Genomic DNA, 24,681 nt, shown 5'->3' with positions numbered 1-24,681 from the left:
AGTGGGGTAAACCGAGGCCACAGCAGGTAAGTAGAGGTGTAATGTTTGTGACCTCAGGGGTGAGGGTGCAGAAGGCGGGGCCCCAGAGTCCTGTGGGGTGAGACGAGCAAGCACGAACTAAGTGGAAGGCTGAGCAGGCGAGGCAGGGCCAGTCCCATCCAGGGAGGCTGCTGCGACCCAGGAGACAGAGCTGTGTCACAGTGCGAGGCTGTCCTGCTTCCTCTGCTCTGCATGTCCCAGGGATCACCCCACAAATATCTCACACACGTAGCTTCATCTCAGCACCGGCTTCGCGGGCTGGAGCTGACGCACCACACTGTTTCCTCCTGTACCTCTCCCCAGGACGCCTTCCCTGGGCAATGCCACCCGAGTGTCAGCACTTGCAGGGCCACCAGGGGAACCCACAGACGAAGTGGAGCAACACAGGAGCCCTGCTGCCACCGGTCAGAACGTGTATTCACCTTGGGGCCACTTTCTCAGCAAACAAAGGCCACTGTGATTGGGCAGGGGTGGGGCTGTCCCAGCAGGGACAGCGGGTGTGGACAGGAGGGTTTCCACCAGTGCCTCACGTGGGTGCTGTGCTCTCGGAGGGGGGTGAGAGGCCGGGATCTCCGGAGGGGCAGCCTAGGCCTCCCCCTGAGAACGCAGGCCCCATAGTGGAGGGCGAGGACACGTCGTAGAGAGGGGGGCGATCTTCAGGAGACCTTTCCTCAGTACTCAAAAGTAACTGTCTTCAGCCGCAGGTACTCGTTCAGGGCCGCCTCTCCTGCAAGACACCACGTGCCATTGGGAAACGTCATCCTCACAGCAGCGCCTACGGCGGGCCCCACACTGTGCTGAGCGCTGTCGTCACACAGAATCCCGCACCAACCAGGTGGCGTCAGCTTAGGCTCAGCCCCAGTTACAGACGAGAAGCTGAGGCCCTGGGGGTCAGGCATCAGTTGCGTGGGTACGGGGTGGTGAGGATTCCACTGCAGGCATCAGAATAGAGACCAATCTGGGGCAACTCTTCCAGAAGCTTCCCTGCTCTGACTACCTCCTCTCGAGGGATGGCAGTTCCATCAGCCCGAGGGCCACCAAGAGGCTCTTTTGGGGCCCTTACTAACCAGAGGTGCCAGCCCCTCGCCTGTCCCCAGGGCTGCACCCCCCCCCCACCCCCCCAGCTAATCCCAGGTCATACCATTACTAGAAAAGGGAACTCACAGGCACCCAGAAGCTGGCTGTGCTCTGCAGCCGGTGTTTGGCCCCGCAACCAGCATGTCGGTCCTGACGCGTGGTTGCCTGACATCTCCCCCACCCTTTAAGGTTCGCTCCAGGAGCCACAGCTCACCAGCCAGGGCCAGCTGAGGTCTCTGGGCCCAGCCCTGATGCGCTGCTGGGGAGGCCTGGCTTACGTGCACAGGCCACTGGGGATGAGGTGGCAGCAGACAGGATGAGCTCGAGGAGCGCGGGGGCATAGCCTTAAGTGACAGAGAGCAGATCTGGGGACTTGGCGCCCACAGCCCCCTGGATGACGATTTGCACATTTCCGTGGAGGACACCAGGGAGAGGGGGCAGAAAGAGGTGGCAGACAAGGGCCAAAGGAGCGGGACTGTCCGACATCACGCCCGTGCGGGTGCGAGTGGGCAAGCCCCGCCCTCTGTGCGCACGGTGTGCTCCCAGGCTTTGGGGGTGTTGTGGGGGCTCCTTTTACGTGCACCTTTTGGGCTTCCCGCAGGGTGTGAAGGGGGAGAGCAAACGAAATAGCAACCACCTCCCCGAGGATCCCGAGCTGGGTTCAGGGATGGAGGCTCCGGGAGACAGCTTGCCCCCCTCGCCCCTGCTGAGCCTCAGAGGTGGGGCCCCCAAGTGGAGCCAGTGTCCGACTGCCGGACTCCGCAGTGGCAGGACGGGGAGAGTGGCCCTGGTCCTAAATCACGCAGCAGCCCAGGGCAGGAGTGCCTGGCCAGACCGCCACTTCCCCCCGCAGGCCAGGGGGGTTGCACGTGGCTGGCCGCTTGGGTGACACTGTCTCCACACTGGGGACTCACACTGCCCCATCGGCCTCCACACTCGGCCTCCATGGCTGCCCCTGACTCTGCGGACGAAGCTCTGACTGTGCCGGCCGGGACCCCGCTCTCCGGGCCTCTGCCAGCCTCCCTAGCCTCCGCTCCTCCGGTCCTTCCTGTCCCTGCACTCAGGCGCTTCTCTGCAGCCCCAAGACCAAAGCTGGTGTCTCAGGACCCATTGTCCCCTCTGCCCCCTCGGCCCCCTCAAGGTCTCTATCCTGCCTCCCCCAGGCACTGGTGTCTCCGCGCCGGCGCCGCCTGCTGGTAGAGGCCCATCCTGGCCCCGCTGGCCACCTTCCCAGTCTCCCTGGCCAGATCACTCTGTCCCGTCTGCCTCCTGCACGCCTCACGCTCTAGCAGGATCTAGCCCGCATTCTCGCCTGTCCCCTCCCGGGAAGAGGAGAGCCCTGGCAGCCATCTCGTCCACGCTACACCCCCGGCCCCCAGGACCGGCCCGGCACCACGGGGCCTTACGGGTGCTCAGGGTTGGGTTACCGAGGTCTTTGCCGAAGCCCGACTGCTTGAAGCCTCCGAAGGGAGCGGCCACGTCGGTCTTGTTGTACGTGTTCACGAACACGGTGCCCGCCTCCAGCTTGTCGCTGACATACAAGGCCTTGCTGATGTCCCTGGTGAAGACGCCAGAGGCCAGGCCAAATTCTGTCGCGTTGGCCCGAGACAGCACGGCGTCCACATCGCTGCAGGGAAAACCCAGGAAGAGCTCTGTGAGGGGGGTCACGGGGCCACCCGGGGCGTGGGATGCAGGCAGACCTACGCCCTCCTCCGGGGTGCGGGACCCTCTGAAGAAATGTGCTGGGAGGTGGGGCAGCTGAGGGAAGAGGAAAGGAAGACAGGGAGGAGGCAGAGCAGAGCAGAGCACCCTGGTCATCACGGGCGAGCCCCTCATTTACAGACGGGGGGACGGCGCAGGCTGGAGCCGCATCGCACACGGAAAGGCACACCAGTCAGGCGTTCCTCACGGAGCTGCCCTGGGGGGATCCCCACCACAGACGGGGTGGGCTGGAAGACTCAGCACAGCATTTGCTTCGTAGACAGTGGAAAAGTGTCTCATTCTAACACAGCACGTGAAGATCAGTTTGATAATTCTTTGGCCGTGGGAAGTAGAGTGTATCGAGGATGAGGTGCCATTCTAGAATCTTCTCAGAGGTGCTACTCTGAAAACTAATAGTCAGGAAAAGAGCCTGTGGCCTTGGTCACTTGCTGGGCCAACAGGAGAGGGGAAATGAGGTTCCGGGGTTTCTGAGGCTGACTGACAGTTCTTGGGGAGGCTTGCATCTTCCGCCAGGCCGCTCTGGGCGAGCTGGGTACGGGCAGCCGCTGCCGTGCCACGGAAAGCCCAGGGGGAGGCCCTGACCTGGAGGCAGACGTGGCCAGCCCCATCGGACGCTAACCAAATTGAAGATTCACAAGTGAATTGAGTAACTTGTTACTCTAAGCCACTGGGGTTTGGGATGCTTTATTACATAGCAGCAGATAATGAGAACAGGACCCAACATGCTGTGAGAGGCATCAGAGACACAAAGGGGATGCTCTCAGTTGGACCCAGCCCTCCGGGACTTCCTGGGGCTCTCCTAACTTCAGTGGTTGACAAGGACTGGGCAGGCGAGGCTAGGCTGCGTCCAGAGCCCCCCCCCCCACCTGAATTCTCCTTCCGACCACCCCCACCCCCCGACCCAAAGTTCAAGGGACGAGCCCAGCAAGGCATGGAAGAAGATCGAGTTTCCAAGAGACATAAGCAGGACTCCCTACCCATCAGCAAACCGAGAGATGATCATGATGGGCCCAAAGGACTCCTCCTTGGCTATGAACATGTGGTCCTCCACATCCGTAAAAACAGTCGGCTCAAAGAAGAAACCTAAGGGAGAGACAGAGGTCCGTGGCCGCGGTGTGTAGGAGGGTGGCCCTCTCCCAGGCCGGGCCTGGGTCCCGCCGGCCACAGGCACACATTCTTGCTCTGGCACTGCAATTTGTGACGCCTGTGTGGTGGCGGGCACATTCTGGGGGTGCCTTTCCTGCCCCAGGCATAGAAGTCCACAGGATCCTTACGACCCTTTCAACTAAACGCTGCTGAGGGAAATGAGGCTAATGCTCGGCGTTGGTCTGTGATGGAGCAGCGAATCTTTACCTAGCGTAGCCCCTCGGGTGGCTTTCCATCGGGCCCTGTGGTGTAGGTGGAGGAGGAGGAGATTGGACCCGAGTTCCGATGGACAAGATCTCCCAGGACTGCGTCCATCTCCTTACGGGCACCTCAGTGTGGGAGCTGGTGCCCCAGGCACAGGGGTGAGTGCACGTGCTCTCCTGTCAACACAGGCCGACCACCTACTCCCATCCAGACCGCCGCCCCTACAGGCCCTGGTTCTAGACGGAACCACCTCTGAGAGCAGAAATGCTTCCTCTATTTCTCCTCTGGACACAGAGCCCAGGGGCCCAAGACCCTCAGAACTGAGGTTTCGTTTAGCCTGAATTTCATAAGGGAAAATTGAGAGATGTGAAATTTTCTCTTTCTGGTTTTCAGAAAAACAAAAAGAGATTAACTTTAAAAGTAACTTAAATAAAATACTCCATGTTTTTCATACATTTGTAAATTATATCTTAATATTAATTACAATGTTTAAAACCGACGTTAGGTATGAGGGGCGCCTGGGTAGCTCAGTTGGTTAAGCGTCTGACTTTGGCTCAGGTCATGATCTCGTGGTTCATGAGTTCGAGCACTGAGTTGGGCTCTGTGCTGACAGCTCGGAGCCTGGAGCCTGCTTCAGGTTCTGTGTCTCCCTCTCTCTCTGCCCCTCCCCCACTTGCACTATCTCTCTTCCTCTCTCTCTCTCAAAAATAAATAAGCATTAAAAAAAAAAAAGTTAGGTATGAACACACATTTTGGCTCATGTGGGGGGGCTGTATTCACTCAATCAGCAAATGAACTATTGCTCGCCAGGAGCTGGAGGCTCTGGGCTGGCCTGGCTCTGTCCCTTTCCCGTTCCTTCCATACTCTTCTCTGGCCCTCTGGGTCCCATGAGGGACACTGTATGCCGATGCTCCCTCCTCTTCTGGCTTCCAGTAGAGTTCATACTCCACAGCTCTGCCCCTCACCAGAGTCTGTGAATCCGGCCAGGGGGTGGAGATGGTGGCCCGGCTTCTGGGTAATGCACCCACCCCAACTGCTCTGCAAACCATGCCTTCCGTTCACTCTCTCCCATCAGCCCCCCAACTCTGGCCCCAGGGAGCCCCTAGTCTACTGGAGGCAGAGAAGGGAGTGAGCAGAGAGTGGCAGTCAGTGCCTATAAAACTATCACTGTATGAGATGGCAGGGAACAGCTGTGACACAGGAACATATATGGTCTGGGTCTATGTTATTGGAGCTGGTTGATGACTTCACCAGGTGAGGAAATGGGAGCTAGTTGCTCGTCGGAGGAGCAGCAAACGCACAGGGAGCAAGGACAGGTGGGATGTGCTCGGAGAGAGTATAAAATGGCTGGAGCATGTGTCATTGGCAAGCAAGTTAGAAACAGATCATGCAAGACCCTGGGTGTGAAGTGAGGAGTCTGAGCTTGTCACTGCAGGGAGACGGGTCACTGTAGAAATTGCTTCAATGTTGGGGAAGATACGAGCAGACTTCCAGCAGCTATGTGAGTAAAGGGCTAGCGTGGTACAAGAGGTCTCTCGGGAAGCAGACGTGAGGTCCAGGCAAGACAAGCTGGGGAGCGTTCGCAGGATGGCAGCAGGGATGTGGGCGGGCAAGAAAGACTTTTTATTTAAGAGAATCAGGCAATTTATTTAGGGTACAGGGTCAAAGGAAGAGAGGAGTCTAAAATTCATTGTTTCATTCCCTCCTTCAATCCATCAAATTAACTCAGGTTTGTTATGAGTCTCAGGGCTGGCATGAAGGACCTAATGGTGTAGACAGAGACAGACACAGTGCCTTTCCCCATGTAGCGGGTAGTCTAACGAGGAAGCAGTTCGAATAGTCCATGCCGCACCTCCTGCTCCTCTGGCTCCAGTGACTTGATCACATGGAAGATTCTAGAGAGGCAGGTGTATGCCTGGGGCAGGTTGGTGCTGGGGGACACTCAGACGATGTGGCGGATTTGTTACCCATTCAGTGTAAAGGGGCCGTGGACATGCAGGCGGAGGTGTCCAGGTGGGCAGGATTTCTGGGTGAGGAGGAGCCCGGAGACAGGTATTTGGGAGGGTCCGAGCCACTGCAGGGATTGGGGTCCTGCATGGAAAGCGTCTGCCGTAAGAAGCACTCCAAGCTCAGGAGAGACTTGGAGCACACCTCCACTTAAGGGACAGGAGGCGAGGGGGGTTCAGCGAAGAGTGGCCGCTGAGAAGTAACGCCCGAGATACAAAGCCATGAAGCCAGGGCCATGGAATCCACAGGGGGAGAGAAAATCAACGGTGCGGAGAGGTTTATGGCAAATCAAAGTCCACCATGATACACATTAAACCAGCACTGACTGGATCTCAGCTTTGGGGTCTTCACCTTGCCAGTACCACGTCTGGTCTGACAGGTGTCCAGGGAGCCGAGGCCACGCCATCCAGTGTCCCAGATGGGCCCTGGGTCCTGGGGGCCTAACTGTGGCCTTCACCTGCCTCCGATTACAAGTAGACAGGAAACCAGAGGCCACGCTACTGGCCTTTCAGTTCACCCGAGGGGAGTGCCCCGACTGACCTGGCCGCGGGACTTGACTCCCACCGCAGACCAACGTGGCCCCTTCCTCCACGCCACGCTGGCAGTACTCTATCAGCTTCCGTAGGTGGGCTCGGTGGTTCTGCGGTCCATGGTTGGTGTCCCGGTCTAGAGGGTTACCGATCTTCATCTTCTTCACCTCTTCTACCTGCGGAGAGGTTCTCCCTCAGGTCCTGCTCAGGGACCGCAGCTCCTGACAACGCTCCAAACCTGACCCACCGACACGTTTGCATCTGGCCACCGGCCACTGGCCCCTGAAGAGATTCCACACGCCCTCGGGATGTTCCATATTCTGGTTCCAAACCTGCTTTCCAGGCGGAAACCCAAGACGTGTCCTATGTGCAAGGAGACCCGAGCGTAGCATCAGCTGGGAAAACGGAGGTGTCCAGGGACAAGGATGAGGGCTGGGCATGGGGTTGGGGGTGGCGCCAGCAGCGTCTGGTCCTGCAGCGTCTACACCGGTCCTGCGCCCAGCTTCACAGGCTGAGAAGCTGAAGGAACGTTTCTCTGGGGACTCCAGAAACGGGATGGGCATGGGGCCGGGAAATACCAGGCCTGCTGCGATGCCCCAGTGGTAAGAGTGGAGCAGAGGGGCCTGGGCCTTGAGTTCACCCACTCCTGCTCCCAATTCTGCCCGCTTCAGGGCCGAGCTTCAAGGCCTCCTCCTTCCAGGAAGCCTTCCCTGTTGCCTCAACCAACCCAAAAGTAGGTCTAGGCTTTGGTGCCCGGAGACCAAAGTCTGGGTCTCCTCAAAGGATGTGCCAGATGGTGTCTGCTGGATTCTGGGGCTGAGCGCAGAGAGTCAGAAAACCCCCTGAGTGGGGCGCCTGGGTGGCTTAGTCGGTTGAGCGTCTGACTTTCGCTCAGGTCGTGATCTCGCGGTTCGTGGGTTCGAGCCCCGCGTCGGGCTCTGTGCTGACTGACAGCTCGGAGCCTGGAGCCTGTTTCCGTCTGTGACTCCCTCTCTCTCTGACCCTCCCCTGCTCACGCTGTCTCTCTCTCTCTCTCTCTCCTAGAAATAAATAAAACGTTAAAAAAAAAAAAAAGCCCCTGAGTATGGGGTACTGTGCTATGAAACAGAACTCAGACGGCATAACCAGTGGGGTGTAGACATCAGAACTTCTGGGCTCCAGGCTAGGATCCACCCCTTCCAATTTTCTCTCTCCGGGCTCTTTCTCTGGTTTCCTAAAACCAAACAAGGTCATCTACACCCTCACTGTGGCCACATCAAGGTCAGGCCTGACTGGCCATCTCCTCTTCCTCCGTGGCAAGGGCTACTTCACCCCTCCACTCGGGCTCTGCACACGTGCCCCAGCCAGGCCTAATCGGGTGCAGCAGACACTCAAGCCCCCGCGGACCACCCTCTTGCCCTTTCACCAAGAACTCCGCTCCTGCCTGGCCACCCTCCACCTTGTCTCCCTAGGACACCAAGAGCAACAGTGCTGATGTCCTGGGTGCACTTCCCTCTTGCTGTATTTGACGATCCTGACAGTTATCCTGGGATTCTGACCCCTGCCCTCACCCTGGGGGGTTTCACAACTCCCTTGCTGACTCCAGAAGGGCTGTGCTCCCAATAACTCAGTGAGCCACCCCCTCCATCATGACTGTCCATCTGTGCCCCAGGTTCAGCTCTTCCTGTGCTGGGCTTGTTCCAGTGAAGGACTTGGTCGGCCAGGCTGCCCAGCTCCCAAATGACAGCGGGTCACACAGGTGGACGCCACCGTACACACTTCCCGTCCACAGCGGGTCACACGGGTGGGCGCCACCGTACACACTTCCCGTCCACAGCGGGTCACACGGGTGGACGCCCCTGTACACACTTCCCGTCCGCAGCGGGTCACACGGGTGGACGCCCCTGTACACACTTCCCGTCCGCAGCGGGTCACACGGGTGGACGCCACTGTACACACTTCCCCTCGGGGTGGAGCTGGTTTCCCACACCTTCAATCTGTGCTGGCCTGTGACTTGCTGTGGCAGGTACAGTGTGGCACCAGCAACCTTTGGGAGACCCGAAGGGGATCAAAACTCCTGCTCTCACTCTTGGGAGTCCTGACGCTGGCCCCGCATGTGCCCGAGCACACACCGTGGGACGAAGCAACACAAGGAAAAAGATAAGCCTTCCCAGTGCAGCCACCAGTGTCCCTGGCAGTGCAGACGCATGAGCCAACCTCAGGGGAGCCTGTGCCGGTGCCCACGGCGCCAACCCGCAGGACTGTGACTGCATGAACAGCTGTCACCACCAGCCACTAAGTTTTGGGAATAGCTTGTGACATGGAAAAAGCTGTTACGCTCCCTTCTAGAAGGTCTGTTCCTTTCCTCCCTGCCTTTCATATTTTTACGCATTATGCTAGACCCTCTCTGGGGGCTCCTGGGTGGCTCAGTTGGTTAAGCGTCTGACTTTCCATTTTGAACCAGGTAGTGGTCTCGCTGTTTGTGGGATCGAGCCCCATGTTGGGCTCTGCGCTGATGGCATGGAGCCCGCTTGGGAGTCTCTCTCTTTCCCTCTCTGTCTGTGCCTCTCCCACTCAAGCGCACGTGCACTCGCTCTCACTCTCTCTCTCTCAAAAAAAAAAAAAAAAAAAAGACCCTCTCTAGAGCTCATTCCTAACACCTGCCCTGCCTTGTCTCAGTCCTGCGCTCTCTTTTCTTCCCGGCTTTGTAAATACAGTTTGTTTAAACCCGCACTCAAGGGCTGTGTTCCAGCATCCCCTCTCTCACCCACTGTGATCAGACTCTCCTTTCCAGGATGTGGGGAAGGGCTCTCGGCTGAAGCTGAGCCGACCAGAGCCCCGTGGATCCCGCAGTCACTTAACGGACCAGGGATGGATCTGGGACCCAGTCACGCCAACCATCATCCTCCCCCACAGCCTTTTTTAAAAAAATATTTTATTTATTTTTGAGAGAGAAATAGAGACAGCATGAGCAAGGGAAGGTCAGAGAGAGAGGGAGACACAGAATCTGAAACAGGCTCCAGGCTCTGAGCTGTCAGTACAGAGCCCGACGCGGGGCTCGAACCCATGAACCGTGAGATCATGACCTGAGCTGAAGTCGGACGCTTAACCAACTGAGCCACCCAGGCGCCCCCCCCTCCCCCACAGCTTTTTCTAACAGTCAGTGGGGACGGGGCGATTTCCCCTCCGGTTCTATGCCCCATCCCTCAGCCTCTTACCTGTGGGCACCCGTCCCGCAGCAGCTGTGAGAAGTGGCTGCTGATGGTCCCAGGTCCCAGGGAGGACTCCCCTAGTCCATGGACACTCACAGCCGACAATTGTTGACAGGGGACGAAAGCCCGGCTCTGTGACCCCAGGGGTACACCTGTGCGTTGTCTTTCTTGCTCCAGAGCTCCTGTGTGTGGGTCAGGCTAGGGCTGCATGTCACTTGATCCCATGTCCCTCCTCCCAGGCTTCACCTGGGAGCTTGCCCTTCATGAGCCACGTGCGCCTGAATTCCGGGTTCAGGCATCACTGCTGGGGACCTGGCCTCGCCGAGGCCCTTTTTCGTTATGTCAGCCTGAGCTGCGGGGTTATTATTTCTTGCTGAAATAATAAGAACCGGTAAACATGATACGGCTTTGCCCGAGGGTTTCCTGGCTCGGATGAACAGTCCCAGACTCCACGTGGCCCAGCCCCGTCTTCCTGCCCCCAACCCCCTACAGCCCACATCTTCCCAAGTTCTACTCTCCAGCAGAACTTACCACCTTCTGCACAAAGAGGTCGTGGATCGAGTCCTCTACGAAAAGCCGGCCCGCGGCAATGCAGTTCTCGCCTTTGTTGAAGAAGACGGAGCTCATCCCCTTCAGAGAACGGACAAGGATGCTGGCTTGCAACCTCTCCCAAGGCACCAGTCCCCCGTTTCCCGTCGGCCCCAGGTACCCCCTTCCTATCGGGAAGGGGAGGAATGTGCATGTCCTGAACTTGGACGGGATGGTGGATCAGGCCCAGCCCGGGCTGGGCATACGGGCTCCGCTCATCCCTCTCGAGAGGAGAGAGGAGTCCCATCCCCTGGGGACACCTGTGTCCACATTGCAGAGAGTGGAGGACAAGAGGGAGTCGAGGGGTGAGCCTGGACACCCTCTATGCAGGCGTGCTCCCTGGGATGGTCCAGGAGGGGTCAGAGCTCACACTCTTGGGGCTGAGCCTGGAGGGTCTGGTAGCTTGGAGCAGGCAGCAGCCCCGTATCTTGGGAGGGACAGGGCACCAGCTCAGGCCTGAGAGAATTCCTGGCAGGGGTCCAGAATGACTGTCTTCAGAGGCTCAAGGGAGCCTCTATTTTGGACCTGGGGAGGCCTATGAGGGGGGCCGGGGGAGAAGGGTGAGCTTGACTGCTCTGGGTCAATCTTGGCTCTCATGGCAGCTGTGACTGCACCCCCAGTGACATGGCCTGGGCCGCTGGCCCTGAAGCCCTGGCCTTGACACCGCGGCCAAGACCCTTGGGCTGATGGACTTGCCTCCCTCAGTTTCCCTGTCTGAAGCTGCACGCCCTTTCATGTCCATGCTAGTGTCACAGTGTGCTCCAAGGCACAGTGAGACTTGGATGGAATGGGGTGTATTTAGGCACCTGGTTGAACATGGCCTTACTGGCTTGCTCTCAAATGTGTGCGGGGAGGCACTGAGGTGTAACAATGACAGTGACAATACGCACAACGGACACACAGCACCTGCCACATCTTCTAAGCCCTTCAGACTTAATAGCTTGTTGAATCCCTGTAACAACCAGAGATGTCGTCTCCCCATCGTACAGGTGAGACAGCGAGGCCCAGCAAGCTCGAGGAACTTGCCTGAGGCTGCCCAGTGAGTCAGTGGTATAGCTGGGCAAGCAGACACAGCAAAGAGGAAAGGTTTTCATGCTGATATCAGAACAGATGGAGACATGGCTAACGTTTCCCATCCTGTGAAGCTGATCTCGGTAATCCTGACAGTTGCGAAACTTCCCGGGAAGTTTGTTCTTCTGGAAGGCGTATGTCATTCTTTGTCCCCTAGGCCCCTTCCTGCCAGTCTAGGGCAAATGTGTGGGTTTGACTGTGGAATCAGAGACAGGGGCCCCACGTCCATCCCCCACGCCCCCAGGGAGGGCCTCACCATCTGCACAGCCTTGCTGAGGTCACAGTCAGCGAAGATGATGAGGGGTGACTTCCCGCCCAGCTCCAGGGAGACCTTCTTCACGTTACTCAGGGCGCAGCTGAAAGGGACAGAGGTTGGAGGGCTGGGTCCCTGGGAGAAGGGGACACAGGAGCTCCAGACGGAGGGGCTGAGGGAAGCTCCAAAGCATGCTGTACTCAAAGAGCAAGCGGAGGGTCAGAGGGGGCTTCCCCCACTCGCACACTCACCCACCCTCCCCGCTTCCCTCCCCTCTCCACACCACTGCCTTCCTCCTCTTCCACATGCAGGCCCACGCCCACCACAGGGCCTTTGCTCTCGCAGCCCCCTCGGGATCGTTCCTGCTTCAGATTTCCTTGAAGCTCGTTCCTCACTTCCTTATGGCCTCTGCTCTAACGTCCCCTTGCTGGGGTGCCCGCCCCCAGCTGCTCCCTATTAACTGCATGCTGCTGAGCTCCACGCCTGATATGCTTTGCTGTGTAGTGTATTTGTGTCTGGCCCTGCCCGTCAAAGCATAAGCCCCACCGTGGTGGACAGGCATTTGTCTGGTCATGCAGCTCTGTTCATCCAATGAATAAACCAAACACAGAACCAGCACCCCCCCCCCCCGGTGGGGTGGCGGCGGTGCCAACGGGGCCTTTGGCCTTTGGGTTTTTACTGACGGGTGCAAACAGAGAGAAGTTGGGGGTCCTGTGCATGCTGCATCAGTGGGCACAAAGTGTGCTTGCTGGTACTGTCCTCAAAGGGACACTCACAAGGGTGGGCCAGCGAAACACCAGCATGGCACCGGGTGGGAGTCGGGGGATCTCCTCACTCCGGCCGTACCCAGGAAGAAGGCTCCTATCTAAGGCACCAGCCCCAGGGGTCTTGGAAAGTCCCCAGAAGATGGCAGCCCCAGAGCCACAGGACACCCACCCAAGCCCTCCTGCCCTGGAGTCCTCAGAGCTGACATTTACTGAGCCCTCCCTCACCCTAGCACACACGTGCCTGCATGGGACCATGGCCTGCACAGCACTGGGGAGACCAGCCAGCTTTTCAGTAAGGGCAAGTACCCAAGCTGTTGTGACTACTTGCAGCTGGCCCCCGGTCCCCTCCCTCGTCCGTCCATCTGCACCCCATCCGTCAGTCCTGCACCACCACCAGCCTCCCTCTCTTCAATGCTGAGGCTTGCTCTGCTGCACTCAAAACGCATCAGAGTCACTCTGCCTGGCCCGCTCACACGCTGGGAGGTGAGCCTCCACGGACCCTAAGGATACACTCCACCAGCCACATTGGCTGTGGCTCCCGGCTGAGAAAAGGGTGCCACGTAGAGCTGCTGTGATCAGCATAAACATGGTGCCTGCTCGACAAAGGCACCAGGGCCCAGTATTCACCCTGACCCTCAGAGGGAGCGTGTGGGGTCAAGGCGTGAGAATTCCGTCTTGCGGGACAGAGAGGCCCCTGGAGAGCAGGCCAGGGCTGCAGAAGGGTCCCAGGGAACAAGAGCTCTGCTCTGCACTGGGGGCTACAATGAGGCCATGTTTTAACACAAGAGAAGCCTTTCTCCCTGTGGAATTGTCATGTCATCGCTGGACTGCTCTGGGAGACCCACCCATGAGTCTTAGAGCTCAGGCAGAGGTGGGTGGTCCCAGGGCCTGAGAGAAAGGCATCAATCACTATGCCCGACAGAACCCCAGCTCCACTCTACTCGTACCTATCACGCAGGGACAGATGCCTGAAACCCATCCCCAGAACTCACCCCGTGACAGTCTTGGGACAGCCAGGGCTACCGGGTACTGTGCTGCGGTCCAGCCCTGTCTATATCCCCAAGCCTGCTGGCTGCACAAACCGACACCGTGGAGCATGAAAACTACCTTCACTGAACTGGTGGGGAAACTGGGGCCCGCAAGGGTCTGGGCTCCGCCCCAGTCATATCATGAATTAGTAGCAGAGCCAGGAATAGAATCCCAGCTGGTTTGAGGCAAGTCCAAAGAATAAGAGATAAAGGATGTTCTAGAACAGGTCTCTCCAATGGAATAGAAAAAAGCCTCAAACACCAGCCGCAAATATAAGAGCAATTTTTTTTTTTACACTAACCACTGAAAAACTAAATTCCTTTTAGTTTTAAAAAGAAAAACTAAAAAGAAACCAATGAAATTACTTCTAATCTAATTTAACCTAATTCTTAAAAATTAATTATTTCAACCTGCCAACAATATAAAATTATTAATGAGCTACTTTGTGCACTAAGTTTTCAAGATCCAGTGGGTCTTCTACACTTGAAGCCCCTCTTAATTCAGAGCAGCTCTGTGCCAAGCGGCCATGCATGCTCAGGGCCCCAAATTGCATGGAGCCTCCAGCAGCCTTGGGGCCAAGCACGCTTGGGAGCAGCTGCGCCGGTCTCACCTGGGGCCGGTCAGAAACTCAGACACTGGGTCGGGAACTGCCTCACGCTCACACACAACACTGTCTACATCCCCACACTGTGACCAGCGCCCCCCCCCCACCTACCTTTTCATGATGTGTTTTCCCACCTCCGTGGAACCTGTGAACCCAATTTTCCGCACATCGGGATGGTCTGAGAGTCTCTGGCCAACCAGCGAGCCTGCAGGTTGGAGTGAGCCAGGGAGTCAGCGCAGCCAGCAGGTGCTGACGGGGAGGTACAAGCTTTGCCACCCCTCACACACACCTCGTTAGGCCAGACCTCTGGGCTGTACACCCCAAGCACTTAGAGCCCTCGGTGCCAGGGCTTACTGGGCCTCGCTCCCTGCTATGGGCAGAATCATAGGCCCTCAAAATTCCTTATGTTGAAGTCTTAACCTCTAGTACCTCAGAGCTGACCGTGTGTGGAGACACGGTCTTTAAAGAGGTGAGTATGTTCAAATAAGGCCATCTTCTCCTTTCTTCAATGCACACTGTCTCCTTAGCTTGATCTCACCCTGACTTGCGTCTTCAGACACAGCATCCTCTAAATCTGTCTGCGATCTGGACCCATTTATGATTCCTCTGACTGCTCGGCACCTCCACTTGGATGCCTTGCAGCCTCTCAAATACACCATGTTTGAAACTGAACTCTTACTCTTTCCCCAGACATGCTCTTCCTCCAGGTTCTCCATTTCAGTAAACAACCTCTCCTTGCAGCCAGTTGTTCAAGCCAAGAACTGGGAGTCGGTCTTCACACTTCCCTTCCCTACCTTATCAATTGCCTAATCCTGGGCTCCTCCACCCACTCAACCCCTCCATTTCCATGGCTCTCCTGCCTCTGAGCTTGTAAAACTGCACGTGCCCAGGTGCACCTGTGAAGATTCTGGCTCAGTGGGTTTGAAGTGGGACACTTTCATCCTCTATATAGAGTTAAGATACTAATTCCATTCCACCATTCTTGTTAAAAAGAGTATAACTGTTGGGGAAAGAAAGTATTTGCAAAAGACACATCTGATCGAGGACTGCTATCCAAAATATACAAAGATCTTGAGGCACCTGTGTGGCTCAGTTGGTTGAGTGTCTGATTTCAGCTCAGGTCATGATCTCACGGTTGGTGGGTTCGAGCCCCGCATCAGGCTCTGTGCTGACAGCTCAGGCCTGGAGCCTGCTTCAGATTCTGTGTCTCCCTCTCTCTCTGACCCTCCCCTGCTCACACTCTGTCTCTCTTTCTCTCTCAAAAATAAATAAACATTTATATATATATATATAATAAATAAAATAAAATAAATAAATGATATATATAAATAAAAATATATATACAAAGAAAATACACATACAAAAAAAGAAACACTATGAAAATAAACAATCCAATTGGAAAATTGTACAGGCAGTGTCTGTACACACACCTCATCAAGAAGATATACAGATGGCAGATAGTACCTTTAAAGATGCTCAGCATATGTCATTAGGGATTGCAAATTAAAACAATGAGACACCACTGTACAATTATTAGAATGGCCAAAATCCAATATACTGACAGCACCAAATGCTGGAGAAGATTTGGAGCAAGAGGAACACTCATTCTTGATGATAGGAATACAAAGTGGGTCAATTTCCTTGGAAGACAGTTGGTCATTTCTTACAAAAGTAAACCTAACCTTAGCATAAGATCCACCAGTCACACTCCTTGGTATTTACCAAATGAGTCGAAGACTTATGTCTACCAAAAACACTCCACATTGATGTTTATAGCAGCCTTATTCATAATTGCCAAAACATGGAAGAATCTGAGATGTCCTTCAGTGAGTGAATAGAGAAATAATCTGTGGCACATGCAGACAATGGAATATTATTCAGCACTAAGAAGAAATGAGCCGTGAAGCCATGAGAAGATGTGGAAGAAACTTAAACGCATATTACTAAGTGAAAGAAGCCAATCTGAAAAGACTATATATTATGTGAGTCCACTATATGATGTTCTGGAAAAGTCAAAGCTACGGAGATAGTAAAAGGTTGGCTGTTGCCAGGGGCTGGAGGGAGGGAGGCAAAGTGGGTGAAGCAAAGGGAAGTCATAGGGCAGTGACATTCTTCCATATGATACCACAATGGTGGAGGCATGTCATAACACATTAGTCATAGAATGTACAACACCAAGAGTGAATCCTAATGAAAATGAAAACTATGGACTTGGGGTGTTAATGATGTGTCTGTGTCAGTTTGTCAATTGTAACAAATATACCATTCTGGGGTACGATGTCAACAGTGAGGGAGACTGTATACAAGTGGGGATATGAGGTATATGGGAACTCTCAATACATTCCACTCAATTCTTCTGTAACCTTAAATTACTCTGAAAAATAAAGTGTAAATTAATAATAATAATAATAACAAAATCACTGTTTTAGGCTGTTCAAGAAACATTTACAAGAAGGTGACATATATTAGATCACAAAGAAATTCTCCATTTTGGGTGGCTCAGTCGATTAGGTGTCTGACTGGCCTAGGGTATGATCTCACAACTTGTTCTGAGCCCCACGTCGGGCTCTGTGCTGACAGCTCAGAGCCCGGAGCCTGCTTCAGATTCTGTTCTCTCTCAATCTCTCTCTCTCTCTCTCTCTCTCTCTCTCTCTCTCTCTCCCCCCTCCTCTGCTTGAGCTTTGACTTTCCCTCAAAAATAAATAAACATTTAAAAAAGACATTTAAAAAAAAGAGAAATTTTCCATTTTAAAGATTCTGTTTTTAAGTAATATCTACACCCAATGTGAGGCTTGAACTCACAACCCTGAGATCAAGAGTCATGGACTTCACTGACTGAGCCAGCCAGGTACCCTAGAAATTCTCCATTTTAGAAAGAAGAATGTTTACAGGCTATTATGGGTTGTATTGTGTCCTCCCCCATTCATATGCTGATATCCTCAGAATGAGACTTTCTTTGGGAATAGGGTTGTTGCAGATGTAATTAGTTAAAGTGACATCATTAGGGTTGGCCTTAATAAACCTTATATTAAACCAGTAAAGGGTTTATTAGGTCAAGGGCGTCCTTTGACACAATTTGAGAGGTGCCTGCATGGCTCAATTGTTGAGCATCTGACCCTTGGTTACCACTCAGGTCATGATCTTGTGGTCTGTGGGCTTGAGCCCCACATTGGGCTCTGTGATGACAGTGTGGAGTCTGCTTGGGATTCTCTCTCTCCTTCTGTCTCTGCCTCTCCCTTGCTGGCTCTCTCTCTCTCTCTTCTTCTGTCCACATAAATAAATAAACCTTAAAAAAGGTGGGAGGGGACATGAATACAGACACACATAGAGAAAAAGCACCATGTCAAGATCAAGGCAGAAATCAGTGATGCTTCTAAAGCTAGGAAAAGGCAAGGAAGCATCATCTCTAGAGCCATTAGAGGGAGCATGCCTTAGTGACACCTTCATCTCTGATTTCTAGTCTCCTTGATCAGTATGATTCTGTTGCTTAAGCTGTTGAGTTTGTGGTCCTTTGTTATGGCAGCACTAGCAAACAAATGCAAAGGCCATATTCTCTGATCATGACATAATAAAACTAGAAACATAGGAATAGAATTTTAGAAACAAAACAATTGGATTTTTTTTTTAAGTCTTACTGGGTCACAGAATATATCAAAACTACAAATATGAACACAATCAATTTAAAAGGCATGAGGCTGGAGTGAGCGCTGAAGACTAGTATGAGGAGCCCTGTTGACAATTCCCAGGAAAATAACCATAACTGGTGAAAATTATTGATAAAAAGCAACAACCATATACAATCTCCGAAAATTTTCCTAAACTCCCATTTAAGCAGATGAAGAAAGATTTATTCAAGTAAATCTCCTAAATCTCAGTAAGAACAGTGAGAGTCTGTGGTACTTGAGCCATGAACCATTCTCTCCCTCCAGGTGATGGAAACTACCCCAGGCAGGTGTGGTCAGGAAGGCAGGGTTCCTCTCCTCCAGCTCCCGGTCCAGAGATATGACATCTCACTGGGAGGGGCAGGGCATCAGCATTTTTCATCTCCTCCAACTCGGTGTTTTAACTTTTTTAAACATTTTTAAAATTTAGTTTTGTGAGACAGAGAGAGAGAGACAGAGACAGAGGCAGAGCATGAGCAGGGGAGGGGCAGAGAGAGAGGGAGACAGAACATGACAAAGGCCCCAGGCTCCGACCTCCGAGCTGTCAGCACAGAGCCCGACGTGGGACTCGAACCCAGAGACCGTGAGATCATGACCTGAACCGAAGTCGGACACTTAACCGACTGAGCCACCCAGGAGCCCCAACTCTGTGTTTTAGAAGCTAAATTCCTGCTGAGTATGCCTTCCACCTGGTCCCGACTCATAAAGTGAAGGCTCTTACCCGGGTGTGGCAGGCTGAAACTATTGCGACCTCATCTGCCTAGACCCAGCCCCCCTCACCTGTGCCAGATTTTGGCAGGGGGACAAGATTTCTGTAAGAACAGAGAGTTCCTAAGAGGCACTGACTTTATTTGAAACTGTGTGAAGTTCAATTTGAAGGGCATTCTCAAAAACAATGGAGATTTTGTGGATGAGCATTTAAGAGAAGGCTGATAGCTCTATGATAGCATTGAGGTAAACCACAGGTCAGTTAATTTACCAGAGAGAACCAGGGAGGGGCTCTCTGGGTAGAAACAAACCTCAAGAGCTGGCCTCAAAAACTACCCCGGTGGGGCGCCTGGGGGGCTTAGTCGGTTAAGCATCCGACTTTCGCTTAGGTCATGATCTCGCGGTTCGTGGGTTCGAGCCCCGCGTCGGGCTCTGTGTTGACTGCCAGCTCAGAGCCTGGAGCCTGTTTCAGAGTCTGTGACTCCCTCTCTCTCTGACCCTCCCCTGCTCACGCTGTCTCTCTCTCTTTCTCCTAGAAATAAATAAAACATTAAAAAAAAAAAAACAAACTACCCCTGCAAAGGGGTTCAAATTTAATTGGATTATATCATAAGGCAAATGAAATGCCGCAGCGTGTTGTTGAAAACAATAGAACAACCAGACTGTCCTTAGCGGAACTGAACTGCGAGTATGACACCAAAAGGGTAGATAGCCACAGAGTGACCAGGGAAAAAGAGTCATAGAGAGCCCTGCTAAAACTGCTATCATCCCATGCTCAAGGCTGTGCTCCCTGATGAGTGACATCCCTGGACACACACCACGGGGAAAACAGACTTCTCTCAAATAGCCTGGCCAAGTCACTGAAGACATAAACAAGCAAGTAACAAAAACAAACTCTGGAATTTGTACCCAGCATTGGTACAATATATTACCTAAATTTTCCAGCTTTTAACACAGCTATGACGCACGCAAAGAAATAGGAAAGTAGAACCCATCACAGGAAAGAAAAAAATAAGCAGGTGATATAAGCTGAGAGGGCCCAGATGTCATATTCAATAGGCAAAGATGTCAAAGCAGCCATTATATACACGTTCGAAGAACTAAAGGAAACCATGCATAAAGACCATACTTGTCTCATCAAGTAGACAATATCAAGAAAACAAACTTTTTAATAACCAGGTAGAAATTCTGGAATTAAAACGTACATTAACTGAAATTTTTTAAAAAATCAGTAGAGTGGCTCAACAGTAGGTTTGAACTGGCAGAAGAAAGAATCAGTGAGCTCTAAGATAGTTAGACATTATGTAAATTAAAAAAAACAGAAAAATAATTTCTTTAAATGAAAAGGGCCTCAGAAAGGAGTGGATTACCATCAAACACACCAACATACGCATAATGGGAGTTCCAGAAAGCGAGGAATAAAGAAGGGAGCAGAGAAAAATGTTAGAATAATGGCTGAAAACTTCCCAAATTTGATGTAAAACATTAATCCAAATATCCATGAAGCTCAATGAATTTCATGTAAAATAACCATAAAGAGATGCACTCTCAAACACATCTTAGTAAAAAATGGTGAAAAACAAATAGAAAAGAAAATTTTGGAAGCAGCCAGAGAAAAATGACTAATTGTATGTAAAGGAACCCCATTAAGATTAACAGAAACATCTGATTGTTCATCAGAAACAATAGAGGCCAGAAGGTATTGGGATGATACATTCCAAACACTGAAAGAACAAAACTGGCAATCAAGAATCTTATATTTAGCAAAGTTATCTTTCAAAAAATAAAAGCAAAAAATAAAGGCATTTCCAGATAAACAAAAACTTAGTGAATTTGTGGCTAGCAGACCCACCTTATGAGCAATACTGAAGGAAGTTCTTCAGGCTGAAAACAAGTGACTCAGACAGTAACTTGAATCCATCAGAGAGCATCAGGAAAGGTAATTATATAATTATAAAAGACAGCTTAAATGCATATTTTTTTCCTTTTCTTTACTGATTTAAAAAGAAATGTGTATATAATTGTATTGTTGCATTTACATCAGATATAAATGAAAGATATTTGACAATAATAGCAGAGAGGAGGTAGGTGGGAACAAAACTGAAATGCAGTAAGGAAGTGATACCAGAGTAACTCAACAACAGGAACAAACGAAAGAGCCAGAAATGTAAATAAGGTTAATATAGCAAACTGTGTAATTATATAGTTGCTCCCCTTTCTCTTTAACTTCTCTCAGAGACATAAAATTATATAAAGTTATAGCAGTGTACTATTGGGTTTGTAACATATATTAATATGATGGGGGCACAAAGATATGTGATATAACAGCACAGAGGTCATAGAGCTATGTAGGAATAGTCTTTGTATATTTCCCAGGAATTAAATTAGCATAAATCTGAAGTATTTTCTGATAAATTCGGAAATAATGGTAAATCCTAGAGAAACCACTAGGAAAATAATGAAAAATTCTATTGTGAAAAAAATCATTAAAAGAATTAAAATGTTACACTGGACAATATTCATTAATGTAAAGAAAGCTATAAAAGAGAAATAGAAACAGAAGACAGGAGACGCAGAAAGCAAAAAGTAGAATGGCAGACATAAATCCACTCTTTCAATAATCACAGTACACGTGAACGGATTAAACAGTCCAGTCAGAAAGGCAGAGACTGTCACACTGGATCAAAACAAGATCCACGCACATGCTATTCAAGGAGGCGTCAGATATAAATATGTTGCAAGTAAAGGGATGACAAAGCTACATCATGCACACAAAAACCATATGAAAGCTAGAGTAGTTATGCTAGTATCAGATGAAGTAGCTTTAAGACAAAAAACTATTAGGGAAATTAACAGGGACATTTATAATAATGAAAATATTAGTAAAAAAGTATGAGGTGTCACCAAAGTTCTCTTGAAATGCTTTCCTTTAAATGACAAAAAAATATAAATGAATTACACTTTCAATTCAAAAAGTTGCCAAAAAAGCACACAGGAGAACACAGAAGGAAATAAAAATGATAAAAGCAAAAAAAAAAAAAAAAATCACAGGACAGGATAGCAATGGGATGGGAAACATTTGAGAACTATTTTGTTTTGTTTTGTTTTTTGAGTGGGGTACAGGGACAAACAAGAGCTTTTCACAAATTTCATCAATTTTAAAAGAGAAAGAAAACACGAAAAGTATAAGGGGTTATTATAACAACCAAAGGGAGAATCAAAAAAGGAATTCATTCTAAGAAATTATTAATACAACTCTATGCCAATGTATTTTAAATGTGTGCAAGAACAGACATTTCCAATAAACTAGACCACTAACGACAGAAGAAACTAAAGAAGCAACACATGTAATATCTTCCTTAATGCTCTAAGCCTAGAATGTTCTACAGACAAAGTCTCTTAGGCATAATAATTCCCAAGTTATGTAATTTATTCCAGAGCATGTACATGTACACACACAAAATGGAAAACATTTGGGGAAACATTTGAAAGCTAGAACCCTTCCAGGTCGGGGTCTGTATCTCCCCAAGAGGCTGGCCACCCCCACTGGACCGCTGGACCCCCCATCACTCTGCCCCACTAGAGCACGTCATGCAGCAAGCCCTGTTCTGACCAAGTGCATCTCTGACTCCCTGGAGCCCTGGCGCCCCCAGGTGCCCCTGTCCACATCTCTTACCAGATCCGGGGAGGATGTTGACCACGCCCTTGGGAATGCCAGCCTTCAAGGTCAACTCCGCAAACTTCAAGGCTGTGAGTGGAGTCACCTGGGGAGGCAGGGAAGAAGACTGTTGCAGCCGAGGCAGCGAGCAGGGAGAAGCAGTCATGGCAGGAGGACCCCCCAGGGCAAGCCCATCACAGTGGGTACTGCCAACCAGCCAGCTTCCCCCACAGCTCCAGGTGAAAGCAGGGAGTGAGGCCTGCTACCTCCTGTGTCTTCTAGTGCCTTCTCATGGCAGGCTCCAGCCTTGGGGCCAGGCCTGGCCCCTTCCTGAACATTCACACCTTCTCCACTCGGGGAGTGCAGAGTCCCCAGACTGCCGGGAAGCACCTCAGTGCCAGGCAGTGCCCAGAGCTCCGTGGTGTGTGCGAGATTCTAATCACTGCTTCATGGCTGGAGGCCATTCCCCTCCCTTGGCCTGCTAGCAGTAATTCCTCTTGTGACCCAGGTAGTTTGCCTTGTAAAGGTTGGGTTGTGCCCTGCCCACCACCTGGCCTTAGGCTGAGCCGCCACGTCTGTGGGGTGCTGGCCCTGGGAGGGCACAGGCCTGCTAGCGGGTCTTCCGGGGACAATTGCCTGGACCTGTGTGCAGCAACCCCCAGTAACGCGGGAGGTTATGAGCCATCTCACAGAGTTGTTGCGACGCTCAAGTGAGCAAAGGAATGGAAAATTATAATGTTAATGGAATTTGTTATGCGCTAAAATGCTGCCTCGGGGTGAATACTGTAAATGCTAGCTGCCGCTATTGTTGGGTTTTAAATTATAACTTTCTGGGAGCCAAGTTGCCCCAAAGCAGCCGGGAGAGCAAGAGACCTCCGGGCCACGCTGTCCAGAGCCACGTGATGGAGCATCACGGGTCCTAACACCCCTGGGGCAGGCAGGGGACAGGCTGTTACTTCCAATATACAGGTGAGGAAGCTGAGGCTCGTGCAGGTGGTGTCCACATCCCCAGGGGGACCCGCTCGGGCCCTTCCGCCTTCCTCCCTTGTGGGGGAGCCAGTCCGGGTGGGCACAGGGGCTAACGGGCCACCTGTGTCCTCCTCTGCAGCCCATAGGCCACCCCCGGAACACACCCAGACCCACCTGGGCAGGCTTGATCACCACTGTGTTGCCAGCAGCCAGGCAGGCAGCCGTCTTCCAGGAGAGCATCATCAGGGGGTAGTTCCAGGGGATGACGATGCCACACACCCTATTGTACAAAAGTGGGTCTTTGTCTCTCCGCCCGACCTTGGGTGCCGGACTGCACCTGCCAACTGCTTCTCTCCTCGAGCCTGACACCCATTACACTCCAGGTGTCCTGATATGGTGCCCAAGGTCCCCCTGAGAGAGCTCACCCCTGCCCTTCCAGTCCCTGATGGGGCAGTATGTCCGGCGTGGTGGTGGCCTCTCTTCCTGGCAGGGAACACGGATTCTCGTGTGCTGTCTAAGGAGAGTCCAGTAGGACACGACACCAGGCAGTGCGGGAGCTGACAGCAGGCATGGCCTGGGAGAAGGCCAGCGATCGCCCAGGTGGGCTGAGAGAGTATGCGAGAGGGTTGGGATCACATGGGTGGGCCTGGAGGAAGTCGGGGAGGGTCCTCTTGGGTGTGAGGCCAGGGGGCAGCCCCGCGGAGAGAAGGAAGCAGTCGGCTGGGGAGGCCTAGTAAGGCTTGTCTGCTTTGCATTAAGAGATGGTACCCAGCGTCGCTGCCCCTTGGTCCCAGAGAAAGCTTCTGGCCGAGCAGTGTCTCCGTCAAAGGGAGGCCCCCGTGGTCCCTGAGGGCCGAATGATGACACGTGTGGTCCCAGCTGACTCCTGTGAAACACAGGGTGCTGTCTTCGTTGGTGTTGGACGGTTAAGGAGCCAGGCCACACAGAGCACCGCACAGGCTACCTAGCTTGTTTTCTTCATCATATTAATGATCATCATCACCACAGATTGTTTCCCCAAAAGAGGGCTTCTTGGCAGAACCCAGCCAGGCAGGGGGAAGAGCATGGGTAAAGACTGAAGGCAGGACGGGGCGCCTGGGTGGCTTAATCGGTTAAGCGTCCGACTTTCGCTTGGGTCATGATCCCGCGGTTCGTGGGTTCGAGCCCCGCGCCGGGCTCTGTGCTGACTGCCAGCTCGGAGCCTGGAGCCTGTTTCGGTCTGTGACTCCCTCTCTCTCTGACCCTCCCCTGCTCACGCTGTTTCTATCTCTCCTAGAAATAAATAAAACATTAAAAAAAAAAAAAAAAAAAGACCGAAGGCAGGACAATCTGGGAGCCAGCACAGCATCCTGGGAGCGATAGGCTGCACTCAGGGGTTGGAAGAGCCACTCCCCACCCCATGAACACCCAGCTCACCCAGCAGACCAAGCAGGATGAGAATGCGGAGGGAGCACGG

General features: G+C 52.4%; 1 protein-coding gene and 1 non-coding gene across 2 annotated transcripts in view; one reads left to right on the top strand and one right to left on the bottom strand.

Moving 5' to 3' along the window:
* Window positions 1-430: 430 nt before the first annotated feature.
* Window positions 431-24,681, bottom strand: part of ALDH1L1 (aldehyde dehydrogenase 1 family member L1) — a 90,575-nt gene continuing 66,324 nt past the window's right edge. The window contains exons 15-23 of the mRNA XM_039218531.1: window positions 23,400-23,505; window positions 22,275-22,362; window positions 14,340-14,433; window positions 11,832-11,931; window positions 10,448-10,546; window positions 6,736-6,901; window positions 3,816-3,921; window positions 2,544-2,743; window positions 431-766 (exon numbers count right to left, since the gene is read on the bottom strand). Of these exons, the coding sequence (XP_039074462.1) occupies window positions 711-766; window positions 2,544-2,743; window positions 3,816-3,921; window positions 6,736-6,901; window positions 10,448-10,546; window positions 11,832-11,931; window positions 14,340-14,433; window positions 22,275-22,362; window positions 23,400-23,505 (1,015 nt within the window). The 3' untranslated portion in view covers window positions 431-710. The remainder of the gene's footprint in view (window positions 767-2,543; window positions 2,744-3,815; window positions 3,922-6,735; window positions 6,902-10,447; window positions 10,547-11,831; window positions 11,932-14,339; window positions 14,434-22,274; window positions 22,363-23,399; window positions 23,506-24,681) is intronic.
* Window positions 7,579-7,663, top strand: TRNAE-UUC. The gene has a single exon. It is a non-coding gene; the product is annotated as a tRNA-Glu (tRNA).

This window comes from Hyaena hyaena, unplaced genomic scaffold (genome assembly GCF_003009895.1).
Source record: "Hyaena hyaena isolate Hyena2069 unplaced genomic scaffold, ASM300989v1 scaffold_775, whole genome shotgun sequence".
NCBI lineage: Eukaryota > Metazoa > Chordata > Mammalia > Carnivora > Hyaenidae > Hyaena > Hyaena hyaena.
The sequence above is the reverse complement of the archived record's forward strand: the minus strand, read 5'-3'. Positions and strand labels throughout refer to the sequence as shown.